The sequence below is a fragment of the Abramis brama genome (genome assembly GCF_963993115.1).
Source record: "Abramis brama genome assembly, chromosome: 1".
Taxonomy (NCBI): Eukaryota; Metazoa; Chordata; class Actinopteri; order Cypriniformes; family Leuciscidae; genus Abramis; species Abramis brama.
In genome coordinates this window covers 5,216,143-5,230,571 of record NC_139963.1, presented here as the reverse complement: position 1 = coordinate 5,230,571, position 14,429 = coordinate 5,216,143, and the positions used below count along the sequence as shown (strand labels likewise).

General features: G+C 38.8%; 1 protein-coding gene across 1 annotated transcript in view; it reads left to right on the top strand.

Moving 5' to 3' along the window:
- Positions 1-1,413: 1,413 nt before the first annotated feature.
- Positions 1,414-14,429, top strand: part of cep112 (centrosomal protein 112) — a gene marked incomplete at its 3' end in the record, with an annotated part of 211,975 nt that continues 198,959 nt past the window's right edge. Inside the window, exons 1-4 of the mRNA XM_084108946.1 lie at positions 1,414-1,651; positions 1,888-1,994; positions 2,943-3,133; positions 8,212-8,339. Of these exons, the coding sequence (XP_083965072.1) occupies positions 1,635-1,651; positions 1,888-1,994; positions 2,943-3,133; positions 8,212-8,339 (443 nt within the window). The 5' untranslated portion in view covers positions 1,414-1,634. The remainder of the gene's footprint in view (positions 1,652-1,887; positions 1,995-2,942; positions 3,134-8,211; positions 8,340-14,429) is intronic.

Here is a 14,429-nt window from a genome sequence, read left to right as displayed (position 1 = left end):
ATAGAAGATAGATAGACAGACAGACAGACAGACAGACAGATATATAGATAGATAGAATGAGAGATAGGTAGACAGACAGACACAGTCAGACAGATAGATAGATAGATAGATAGACAGACAGACAGACAGACAGACAGACAGATAGATAGATAGATAGATAGATAGATAGAATAAGAGATAGATAGACAGACAGACAGACAGACAGATAGATAGATAGATAGAATGAGAGATAGATAGACAGACAGACAGACAGACAGACAGACACATATAGATAGATAGATAGACAGACAAACAGACAGATAGATACTGTAGATAGACAGCCAGACAGAGAGACAGACAGACAGACAGACAGATATATAGATAGATAGAATGAGAGATAGATAGACAGACAGACACAATCAGACAGATAGATAGATAGATAGATAGATAGATAGATAGATAGATAGATAGATATGTAAATATATAGAAAAAAACATTACTGCATTTCTCATTCATTCTTTATGCTGTAATAGTAAAATGAAACAATCTTATTCTTATCATATAATTAATATTTATGTGAAAAAAATCATTCAAACTCTAAAAATAAAAGTTCATCATAATGCTCCTGTTGTTAGTGTTTTGTAGGAATGAAACGCATGTTTTCTGAATGTATTGCCAGTGACTGGTGGAATAGGCTTATCCTGAGACAGATATGAAGAGTTGTGTTGTGTGAGTTCTGGAGGAGAGAGGAACTGTGTGACCGGGACTCATGTTGCTAATGCAGACTCTGTGAAGAAACTGGCTTCAGCATTGAACAATAAACTCTCCATCACCCGAACCTTCCACTAATCAGACTCTCATCGATGAAAGAAAAAAATTTCCCATTCGAGAACTGAGGCAAAGCGATTGAGGAAACCTGTAACAAGCGATGTTTGGTTGCTAGGAAACGGAAACGCGTCTCGCGAGAACAGGAATGAAGCCACAAACAATGAGCTCCTTTCCGTCCTTATTGGGAGTAAAAGTCTTCATATTAATAGTAATAAGTGCATTTTATCATACAATATAAAACATAAAGGCAACATAGAAACAACAGCTAAATAAAATTAACTTAATGTATGTTTAAAAAGTGTATAGAAAAAATGTCAACATTACAACAGCTAGTTCTGATTCACATATTTGTTTAGACAATTGTGAAAAGTTGTATAATGTGCGCTTAACAACAAATAACCGAGTTTGTTTTGATGTTGAGTATTTGCATCCCAACTTACAATGAAAACAAACAAAAAGCTCATTAATTAGAACAAATAACACACAAAAACGGTACACGAAATGAATGAAAAACAAACAAACAATTTAAACAACATAACGAGCACAACTCTGATGTAGAGACTTTTATTTTGAATTATGAAAGGCGAGTGTGATAAATATGACTTCACAGTCGATCAGTTTGAAACCGTTTGGGAGCGTAAACTAGCAACAAGTGGAGGACCGCACACAATCACATCTACAGACAACACCACACGGAGATATTAATATGATTATCATTCATAATGATCGAGTAATGATTTGTCTTACCTTAGACAAACACTTGTGTTTACATTAGCACTTTATGTTTACATGTTAAAGACAGAAGTAGCGCTTCTCAATATTTGTGAATGAGTTTTGCGAACTGGTGAGCTAATATAAACTATGCACACTAACTACATTACATGAAGATTACTAATTATGTATTCATAATAATATTCATAATAATTTTAAAAGCTTGTCACTTGACTTATTTTCTGCAGGCTGACAAATCATGACATCTGTCTGCTATAATAATTAATATGCATCAATAATACTGCATTATATTTGCTGAAGTATATATTAAAGTATATAGTATGTAAAATGATATTTTGTTGTGTTCAGGAGCAACATGAGTGATCAGGATCAATCCTCTGGGATTCTGGACTCTGAGTTTGATCATTATCTGGTCGATATGAAGCCATATGTGCTGAAACTGACACACAAGACAGGTGAGAATACACTACGTGCTTAAAGTGTGTGTGTGTGTGTGTGACCTGTCATTTCAATACATGATTTATTTGTAGGATTATAGGATTCTTTGATGAATAGAAAGTTCCAAGGCTGCATGTATATGATTAAAATATATAAAAACAGTAATATTGTGAAATATTATTACAATTTAAAATAATGGTTTTCTATTTTATTATAATTTAAACTGTAATTTATTCCTGTGATCAAAGCTGAATTTTCAGCATCATTACTCCAGTCTTCAGTGTCACATGATCCTTCAGAAATCACTCTGATATGATGATTTGATGATCAAGAAACATTTATTATTATTATAAATGTTGAAAACAGTTTTCAGGATTCTCTGATGAATAGAAAGTTCATAAGAACAGCATTTATCTGAAATATAATCTTTTGTAACATTATAAATGTCTTTACTGTAACTTTTAATCAATTTAATTCATCCTTGATGAATAAAAGTATTGATTTATTTCATTTCTTTCCCCTGGACAATAAAATAAAAATTATTGATGTTTTTAATGTTACAAAAGCTTTCTATGTCAGATAAATGCTGTTCTTTTTAACTTTCTATTCAAAGAATCTAAAAAAACTGTTTTCAACATTGATAATATCATAAATGTTTCTTGAGCATCAAATCATCATATTAGAGTGATTTCTGAAGGATCATGTGACACTGAAGACTGGAGTAATGATGCTGAAAATTCAGCTTTGATCACAGGAATAAATTACACTTTATTATATATTCACATAGAAACCCATTATTATAAATTGTAATAATATTTCACAATATTACAGATTTTTTGTGTATTTTTGATCAAATAAATGCAGCCTTGGTGAGCAGAAGAGACTTGTTTTAAAAGCATTAAGAATCTCCAGATCAAACGTGTGTGTGTGTGTCCATCTCATCTTCCACACGTGTGTGTCCTCAGAGCGTCAGCGGTGCGCGCTGTGGATTAAGAAGCTGTGTGATCCCGTGGCTTGTGGATCAGGACTGACGGGAAGGAAGAATCGTAACATGTACGCGCGACTCCTCCTGCACATGCTCAGGAGAGGAGTTTTAGAGGGTCCCTTCACACACACACCTGACGCCGGCGGACTCAAGACTTTACCCACGTACATGGTGAACACACAGCTTTATCTTGACTTGAGCTTAAAGGGATAGTTCACCCAAAAATGAAAATTAGCCCATGATTTACTCACTGTCAAGTCATCATAGGTGTGTATGACATTCTTCTTTCAGACGAACACAATCTGAGTTATATTAAAAAATGCCCTGGCATTTTGAATGGCTGATCTATCCATCATATAAATGCATCTATCCATGATAAAAGTGCATCTCTTCATCATATAAGTGCATCTATCATCATAAAAGTGCATCTATCATCATAAAAGTGCATCTATCCATCATAAAAGTGCATCTATCCATCATAAAAGTGCATCTGTCCATCATTAAAGTGCATCTATCATCATATAAATGCATCTATCCATGATAAAAGTGCATCTCTTCATCATATAAGTGCATCTATCCATCATATAAATGCATCTATCATCATAAAAGTGCATCTATCCATCATATAAATGCACAGATAACATACAGATGCACTTTAATGATGGACAGATGCACTTTTATGATGGATAGATGCACTTATATGATGAAGAGATGCACTTTTATGATGGATAGATGCACTTTTATGATGATAGATGCACTTTTATGATGATAGATGCACTTTAATGATGGACAGATGCACTTTTATGATGGATAGATGCACTTTTATGATGGATAGATGCACTTTTATGATGGATAGATGCACTTATATGATGAAGAGATGCACTTTTATCATGGATAGATGCACTTTTATGATGGATAGATGCACTTTAATGATGGATAGATGCACTTTTATGATGATAGATGCACTTTTATGATGGATAGATGCACTTTAATGATGGATAGATGCACTTTTATGATGATAGATGCGCTTTTATGATGATAGATGCACTTTTATGATGGATAGATGCACTTTAATGATGGATAGATGCACTTTTATGATGATAGATGCACTTTTATGATGGACAGATGCACTTTTATGATGATAGATGCACTTTTATGATGGACAGATGCACTTTTATGATGATAGATGCACTTTTATGATGATAGATGCACTTTTATGATGATAGATGCACTTTAATGATGGACAGATGCACTTTTATGATGATAGATGCACTTTTATGATGGACAGATGCACTTTTATGATGATAGATGCACTTTTATGATGGACAGATGCACTTTTATGATGATAGATGCACTTTTATGATGGACAGATGCACTTTTATGATGATAGATGCACTTTTATGATGGACAGATGCACTTTTATGATGATAGATGCACTTTTATGATGATAGATGCACTTTTATGATGATAGATGCACTTTAATGATGGACAGATGCACTTTTATGATGGATAGATGCACTTATATGATGAAGAGATGCACTTTTATCATGGATAGATGCACTTTTATGATGGATAGATGCACTTTAATGATGGATAGATGCACTTTTATGATGATAGATGCACTTTTATGATGATAGATGCACTTTTATGATGGACAGATGCACTTTTATGATGATAGATGCACTTTTATGATGGATAGATGCACTTATATGATGAAGAGATGCACTTTTATCATGGATAGATGCACTTTTATGATGGATAGATGCACTTTAATGATGGATAGATGCACTTTTATGATGATAGATGCACTTTTATGATGATAGATGCACTTTTATGATGGATAGATGCACTTTTATGATGATAGATGCACTTTTATGATGATAGATGCACTTTAATGATGATAGATGCACTTTTATGATGGATAGATGCACTTATATGATGAAGAGATGCACTTTTATCATGGATAGATGCACTTTAATGATGGATAGATGCACTTTTATCATGGATAGATGCACTTTTATGATGATAGATGCACTTTTATGATGGACAGATGCACTTTTATGATGATAGATGCACTTTTATGATGGACAGATGCACTTTTATGATGATAGATGCACTTTCATCATGGATAGATGCACTTTTATGATGGACAGATGCACTTTTATGATGGACAGATGCACTTTTATGATGATAGATGCACTTTTATGATGGATAGATGCACTTTTATGATGGACAGATGCACTTTTATGATGATAGATGCACTTTTATGATGGATATATGCGCTTTTATGATGGACAGATGCACTTTTATGATGGACAGATGCACTTTTATGATGGATAGATGCACTTTTATGATGGACAGATGCACTTTTATGATGATAGATGCACTTTTATGATGGATATATGCGCTTTTATGATGATAGATGCACTTTTATGATGGACAGATGCACTTTTATGATGATAGATGCACTTTTATGATGGATATATGCACTTTTATGATGGACAGATGCACTTTTATGATGGACAGATGCACTTTTATGATGATAGATGCACTTTTATGATGGATATATGCGCTTTTATGATGATAGATGCACTTTTATGATGGATAGATGCACTTTTATGATGGACAGATGCACTTTTATGATGATAGATGCACTTTTATGATGGATATATGCGCTTTTATGATGATAGATGCACTTTTATGATGGATAGATGCACTTTTATGATGGATAGATGCACTTTTATGATGGACAGATGCACTTTTATGATGATAGATGCACTTTTATGATGGATATATGCGCTTTTATGATGATAGATGCACTTTTATGATGGATATGCACTTTTATGATGGACAGATGCACTTTTATGATGGACAGATGCACTTTTATGATGATAGATGCACTTTTATGATGGATATATGCACTTTTATGATGGACAGATGCACTTTTATGATGGACAGATGCACTTTTATGATGGACAGATGCACTTTTATGATGATAGATGCACTTTTATGATGGATATATGCGCTTTTATGATGATAGATGCACTTTTATGATGGATAGATGCACTTTTATGATGGACAGATGCACTTTTATGATGGACAGATGCACTTTTATGATGGATAGATGCACTTTTATGATGGACAGATGCACTTTTATGATGATAGATGCACTTTTATGATGGATATATGCGCTTTTATGATGATAGATGCACTTTTATGATGGATAGATGCACTTTTATGATGGACAGATGCACTTTTATGATGATAGATGCACTTTTATGATGGATAGATGCACTTTTATGATGGACAGATGCACTTTTATGATGATAGATGCACTTTTATGATGGATATATGCGCTTTTATGATGATAGATGCACTTTTATGATGGATAGATGCACTTTCATCATGGATAGATGCACTTTTATGATGATAGATGCACTTTTATGATGATAGATGCACTTTTATGATGATAGATGCACTTTTATCATGGATAGATGCACTTTTATGATGGACAGATGCACTTTTATGATGGACAGATGCACTTTTATGATGGATAGATGCACTTTTATGATGGACAGATGCACTTTTATGATGATAGATGCACTTTTATGATGATAGATGCACTTTTATCATGGATAGATGCACTTTTATCATGGATAGATGCACTTTTATGATGGACAGATGCACTTTTATGATGGATAGATGCACTTTTATCATGGACAGATGCACTTTTATGATGGACAGATGCACTTTTATGATGGATAGATGCACTTTTATCATGGATAGATACACTTTTATGATGGATAGATGCACTTTTATGATGATAGATGCACTTTTATGATGATAGATGCACTTTAATGATGGACAGATGCACTTTTATGATGGATAGATGCACTTTAATGATGGACAGATGCACTTTTATGATGAAGAGATGCACTTTTATCATTGATAGATGCGCTTTTATGATGGATAGATGCACTTTTATGATGGATAGATGCACTTTTATCATGGATAGATGCGCTTTTATGATGGATAGATGCACTTTTATGATGATAGATGCACTTTTATGATGGATAGATGCACTTTTATGATGGATAGATGCACTTTTATCATGGATAGATGCACTTTTATGATGGACAGATGCACTTTTATGATGGACAGATGCACTTTTATGATGATAGATGCACTTTTATCATGGATAGATGCACTTTTATGATGGACAGATGCACTTTTATGATGGACAGATGCACTTTTATGATGATAGATGCACTTTTATCATGGATAGATGCACTTTTATGATGGACAGATGCACTTTTATCATGGATAGATACACTTTTATGATGGATAGATGCACTTTTATGATGATAGATGCACTTTTATGATGATAGATGCACTTTAATGATGGACAGATGCACTTTTATGATGGATAGATGCACTTATATGATGAAGAGATGCACTTTTATCATGGATAGATGCACTTTTATGATGGATAGATGCACTTTTATGATGGATAGATGCACTTTTATCATGGATAGATGCGCTTTTATGATGGATAGATGCACTTTTATGATGATAGATGCACTTTTATGATGGATAGATGCACTTTTATGATGACAGATGCACTTTTATGATGGATAGATGCACTTTTATGATGGATAGATGCACTTTTATGATGGATAGATGCACTTTTAACATGGATAGATGCGCTTTTATGATGATAGATGCACTTTTATGATGATAGATGGACTTTTATGATGGACAGATGCACTTTTATGATGGACAGATGCACTTTTATGATGATAGATGCACTTTTATGATGATAGATGCACTTTTATGATGGATAGATGCACTTTTATGATGATAGATGGACTTTTATGATGGACAGATGCACTTTAATGATGGACAGATGCACTTTTATCATGGATAGATGCACTTTTATCATGGATAGATGCACTTTTATGATGGATAGATGCACTTTTATGATGGATAGATGCGCTTTTATGGACTTCAAAACAGAAACGGCCATTCACTGCCATTATAAAGCTTGAAAGAGCCAGTACATTTATTAATATAACTCTGATTGTGTTTGTCTGAAAGAAGAACGTCATATACACCTGTGATGGCTTGAGGGTGAGTAAATCATGGGCTAATTTTCATGTTTGGGTGAACTATCCCTTTAAGGCGAACGTGAATCAGTGTTGAGAGCTGGAGTCAGTGGTGATGTTAAAGCTTTGTCTCCCTGTTTTTAGTCCATCTATTTCGACGAGCCGCTGTTGGGAAGCTCGGATCGGGATCAGAGATTGCCGGATTGGGTGTGTGGGGAGTTGGGTCAGGCTGACGGCTCATGGGCCACATCACCCGTCTCAAACACACACAGGTATGACACGACTCCTCTCAGGCTTCACACACACTCCTGATGTAGTTTATTAAGGGCAGACTCCAGCATTCCCACAATCCCACACAGGACACGCAGTGGATGGAGGAATAACCCATCAAGGACATGCTGGATTTTATCCCAAAAACTAATGAAAAGAGCCTATTGTAGGACCACAGGCCTTTGATTCACAAGGCGGAGTTATTAATAATAATGCTAATAATAATAAAGCAGGCAAATACGTGTTTCATTTGAAAGTGAAAACTCTCAAAATTTCATCATAAACATTTGCAGCAACAAATCTTTAAATAAAATAAATAAACAATAAATATTTCTTCCGAGTATGAATATTGACCGAGTGATGAAGTGAGGTGTGTGTTTTACTGACGGTCATCAGAACACACATGGATAGAGCTGCTGATGTCTGAGTGTGAGGAGGAGTCAAAGAGTGTGTGTCGCTCTCGTTCAGATCACACACTCCAGTCCTGCTGCAGAAGAGTGTGTGTCGCTCTCGTTCACACTCCAGTCCTGCTGCAGAAGAGTGTGTGTCGCTCTCGTTCAGATCACACACTCCAGTCCTGCTGCAGAAGAGTGTGTGTCGCTCTCGTTCACACTCCAGTCCTGCTGCAGAAGAGTGTGTGTCGCTCTCGTTCAGATCACACACTCCAGTCCTGCTGCAGAAGAGTGTGTGTCGCTCTCGTTCACACTCCAGTCCTGCTGCAGAAGAGTGTGTGTCGCTGTCGTTCAGATCACACACTCCAGTCCTGCTGCAGAAGAGTGTGTGTCGCTCTCGTTCAGATCACACACTCCAGTCCTGCTGCAGAAGAGTGTGTGTCGCTCTCGTTCACACTCCAGTCCTGCTGAGGAAGAGTGTGTGTCGCTCTCGTTCACACTCCAGTCCTGCTGCAGAAGAGTGTGTGTCACTCTCGTTCAGATCACACACTCCAGTCCTGCTGCAGAAGAGTGTGTGTCGCTCTCGTTCAGATCACACACTCCAGTCCTGCTGCAGAAGAGTGTGTGTCGCTCTCGTTCACACTCCAGTCCTGCTGCAGAAGAGTGTGTGTCGCTCTCGTTCAGATCACACACTCCAGTCCTGCTGCAGAAGAGTGTGTGTCGCTCTCGTTCACACTCCAGTCCTGCTGCAGAAGAGTGTGTGTCGCTCTCGTTCACACTCCAGTCCTGCTGCAGAAGAGTGTGTGTCGCTCTCATTCACACTCCAGTCCTGCTGCAGAAGAGTGTGTGTCGCTCTCGTTCACACTCCAGTCCTGCTGCAGAAGAGTGTGTGTCGCTCTCGTTCAGATCACACACTCCAGTCCTGCTGCAGAAGAGTGTGTGTCGCTCTCGTTCACACTCCAGTCCTGCTGCAGAAGAGTGTGTGTCGCTCTCGTTCAGATCACACACTCCAGTCCTGCTGCAGAAGAGTGTGTGTCGCTCTCGTTCACACTCCAGTCCTGCTGAGGAAGAGTGTGTGTCGCTCTCGTTCACACTCCAGTCCTGCTGAGGAAGAGTGTGTGTCGCTCTCGTTCACACTCCAGTCCTGCTGCAGAAGAGTGTGTGTCACTCTCGTTCAGATCACACACTCCAGTCCTGCTGCAGAAGAGTGTGTGTCGCTCTCGTTCAGATCACACACTCCAGTCCTGCTGCAGAAGAGTGTGTGTCGCTCTCGTTCACACTCCAGTCCTGCTGCAGAAGAGTGTGTGTCGCTCTCATTCACACTCCAGTCCTGCTGCAGAAGAGTGTGTGTCGCTCTCGTTCACACTCCAGTCCTGCTGCAGAAGAGTGTGTGTCGCTCTCGTTCACACTCCAGTCCTGCTGCAGAAGAGTGTGTGTCGCTCTTGTTCAGATCACACACTCCAGTCCTGCTGCAGAAGAGTGTGTGTCGCTCTCGTTCAGATCACACACTCCAGTCCTGCTGCAGAAGAGTGTGTGTCGCTCTCGTTCACACTCCAGTCCTGCTGCAGAAGAGTGTGTGTCGCTCTCGTTCAGATCACACACTCCAGTCCTCCTGCTGCAGAAGAGTGTGTGTCACAGATTAAAGCGTTGAGCTCTTCTCTGATGTGTGTGTGTGTGTTCTCTCAGTCAGGTGATCGTGATATAACTCTTCTTCTGCTTTTGTGCTCTTCAAGGGAGTTTTCTCCTTCTTCTTCGACTTTAATCCGTTGCGATTGAACACTGTTTGAAGTTTTTATGTTTTTGCATACAATCATTGTCTAAATATAACACAATTTTAGTTTTTGTGGAATTGCACGTGTTTCTTCAAGTCATAAAGTTTGATGCTTTTTAGACACTTTTTCCACATTTGTTGCCATTGGCTTAGCTTAGTTGGGGACATTAATTTAACATTTAATTTAATATTCAACAATATTATTGATCTGCCTGCATTGACACTATTATACGAGAACTGAGCTGGACGAAACAAACCAACTTTCTTGCATTTCTTGCATATTTCATATTTCGCCCTAAAACCAAAGGAAGGAAATCAAATTTCATGACAGTATATTCTGATTTATGAGATAAAAACACATCAAATATCGCCTCTGTAAAAACCTTTAGCTGTAATATGTCGGTAGGATGAAGTGCATTTTTAAATAGATAATTATTCCTAATATGCGTATTTAAACATAACCTTTTATAAGCTTGTAATACATATTAATCTCGATTAATATGCGGATATCTATCATTTAATATTTTAGTTTTTAGAAATGTCTTAAATTGTCATGATTTTTCTTGGTGTGAAGAACATTTGAATAACATTTTTCCACTATTAATAACCTTCTGTTGAATGGAGAGGTTCAGAGGTGGAACCATTAAAGCCAATGGAGAGTCACTGTTAAAATGCCAGTGTGCAGTTCCACGTGTGTCCATCTGGTGGCGCTCTTCCCTCAGTTTTGAGTTTGGAGAGGCTGTCCTGGAGCAGGTCTGAGAACAGTTAGAGATGTGTGTTGATGTGTGGACTTGAGATCATTAGTGGTTTGCTAAAGGAACGCTTCTCTATGATTGTTGCTTATCATCATTCCTAGCAGTGTGTTAGTTTTAAACTATTATTAATGTATCTAAAAAACACACACACACAACCACAACAACACATAACATCAACATGTAAACTTTTTCTTCTTTTTTTTATTTATTCATTCTCAGTTTTTTTGAAACTTGAATCACAAAATTAAATGGTTAAATGTATCAATACTTTGAAATTGTGGTAAAAATAAATAAATAATTAAGTAGCTTTGTCATAATTTGACTACAAATACAGAAAATATAGTCAATAATTGTATCCCTTAAAACTCATCTTTGATCACCAAAATTACATATTGAAACGTTTTTTCCTTGAAAAAAATCCTTAAAATAGTTTGAATGTAACTCGACACCCTTGTGACCACTCACATGTTCAGATCATCTAAAGACTTGTTTCGTCCCTCTGTGTGTGTGTGTGTGGCTTTCATGTGTTCCCCCGAAACACTAGCCAGAGTCTCAGACCGTTACGGCCGTAAGAGACATCAGATGTGTTCCCGAGTCCAAGGTTTGAGTCAAGTACTCATGAATGCTTTGGCCTTGTGTGTGTAAGTGGTGTGTATGAGGCCGCTGTGAGCAGCTGCGGGTCAGGACGCGGGGTTTAATCAGCAGCACCTCCACGATCCACACACACACACACACACACACACACACACACACACACACACACACACACACACACCCACACACACACACTCACACACACAGCTCTTTCATCCCTCACTCTGATCTCATTCAATTATCCCTATCCACCAGTTAACGGCCAGCCGCCAATCACAAAGACCAGCCTCCTCTGACAGCTCAAAGCCAAGGTGGACTGTGTGTGTGTGTGTGTGTGTGTGTGTGTGTGCATGCAGTCCAGCAGATTTAACTGCTGTGCCCTTTTAGATCTGTGCTTTTGATGTAGTGTGCAAACACAGCGACACACACACACACACACACACACACACATACACATACACACACACACTAACCCGACCCGACAACCTACCCATCACTCACACACACACACACACACACTAACCCGACCCGACAACCTACCCATCACACACACAAACACACACACACACACACTAACCCGACCTGACAACCTAGCCTACCCATCAGACACACACACACACACACACACACACACTAACCCGACCCGACAACCTAACCAACCCATCACACACACACACACACACACACACTCACCTAACCCGACAACCTACCCATCACACACACTCACTCACACACACACACACACACACTAACCCAACCTGACAACCTAACCTACCCATCACACACACACACACACACACACACACACACACACACACACACTAACCCGACCCGACAACCTAACCAACCCATCACACACACACACACACACACACACTCACCTAACCCGACAACCTAACCTACCCATCACACACACTCACTCACACACACACACACACTAACCCAACCTGACAACCTAACCTACCCATCACACACACACACACACACTAACCCGACCCGACAACCTAACCTACCATCACACACACACACACACACACACACACACACACACACTAACCCGACCTGACAACCTAACCTACCCATCACACACACACACACACACTAACCCGACCCGACAACCTAACCTAACCATCACACACACACACACACACACTAACCCGACCCGACAACCTAACCTACCATCACACACACACACACACACACACACACACACACACACACACTCACCTAACCCGACAACCTACCCATCACACACACTCACTCACACACACACACACACACACTAACCCAACCTGACAACCTAACCTACCCATCACACACACACACACACTAACCCGACCCGACAACCTAACCTACCATCACACACACACACACACACACACACACACACACACACACACACACTAACCCGACCTGACAACCTAACCTACCCATCACACACACACACACACACACACTAACCCGACCCGCAACCTAACCTACCCATCACACACACACACACACACACTAACCCGACCTGACAACCTAACCTACCCATCACACACACACACACACACACTAACCCGACCCAACAACCTAACTCCACATACATGCTTGCAAATCTGATCGGTTGATTAGTGAGATTGTGATTACTATTTCAGAAACGATGACAGGCTATTTGCCAATTTGACAGACATTACAAGCATACCATATTTATGGAATATAAATGCATGTCTGTCAGATTTTGATCACTGAATGCATCATTTTGCATGCGATGAGAGTGCTTGTGTGTCACGTAACGGTAACATGTGAGAGCTGAATAGTAATTTTGCATTTTAAGGTAGTCGTTGATGTGCTATGACACATTAACATTAGTGAATCACAGCACTGTGTTTTTATTGCACACTTAAAAGCATGCACTTTCTCGTCCGCAGCGATGCATGCACTTCTGTGCATATTAGGATACGGTCATCTTTGCCATAAGCACATACATAATCCTAGGTTGTGCATTCATCTATGCCTGTGATTGACAGTCTTTTGATGTGTATTTTAGGCTAGAGCTTAGTAGTTAGTCCAAAGGAAACCATAGAGAAAAAGAGAGGGTGAATGTGTTCCCGAATACTTGTCGAGACTTTCATATAGTCATCACATCCTCCCTCTCTTCATCATTTGACTAACGGGGGATTTGTTTAATTAGTTGAGATCTGCGTTAAGCATTCATAATTAGCTCGAGAACACGTTCTTAATTTGCCCGTGAAACAAATGTGTCACGGCTGTTGAAATCAGCGACATCTAGTCAGACGAGTCTCGGCTTTGAAGTTGTCGTTGGTGGCCTCAGCGTAACCGATCAAAACTGGAATTATCTGAGCAAAAAGAAAGAGATCATAAATATCAGTCAACTGGAAGTGATATATAATAAATGCCCCCGACAGGCATTAGTGTGTGGCAAGTCTGCTGTTGCTTTAGACGAGGAACATGAACCATGTGTTGAAGATGATGCAATGTTTCCATCACATGCTTCCCTGCATGAACGTGTTAGACCCAGTCAACGTGGAAAAGGCTGAAGCATCTGCGTGTGGATTTGGAAATGTTTGCTTCTAT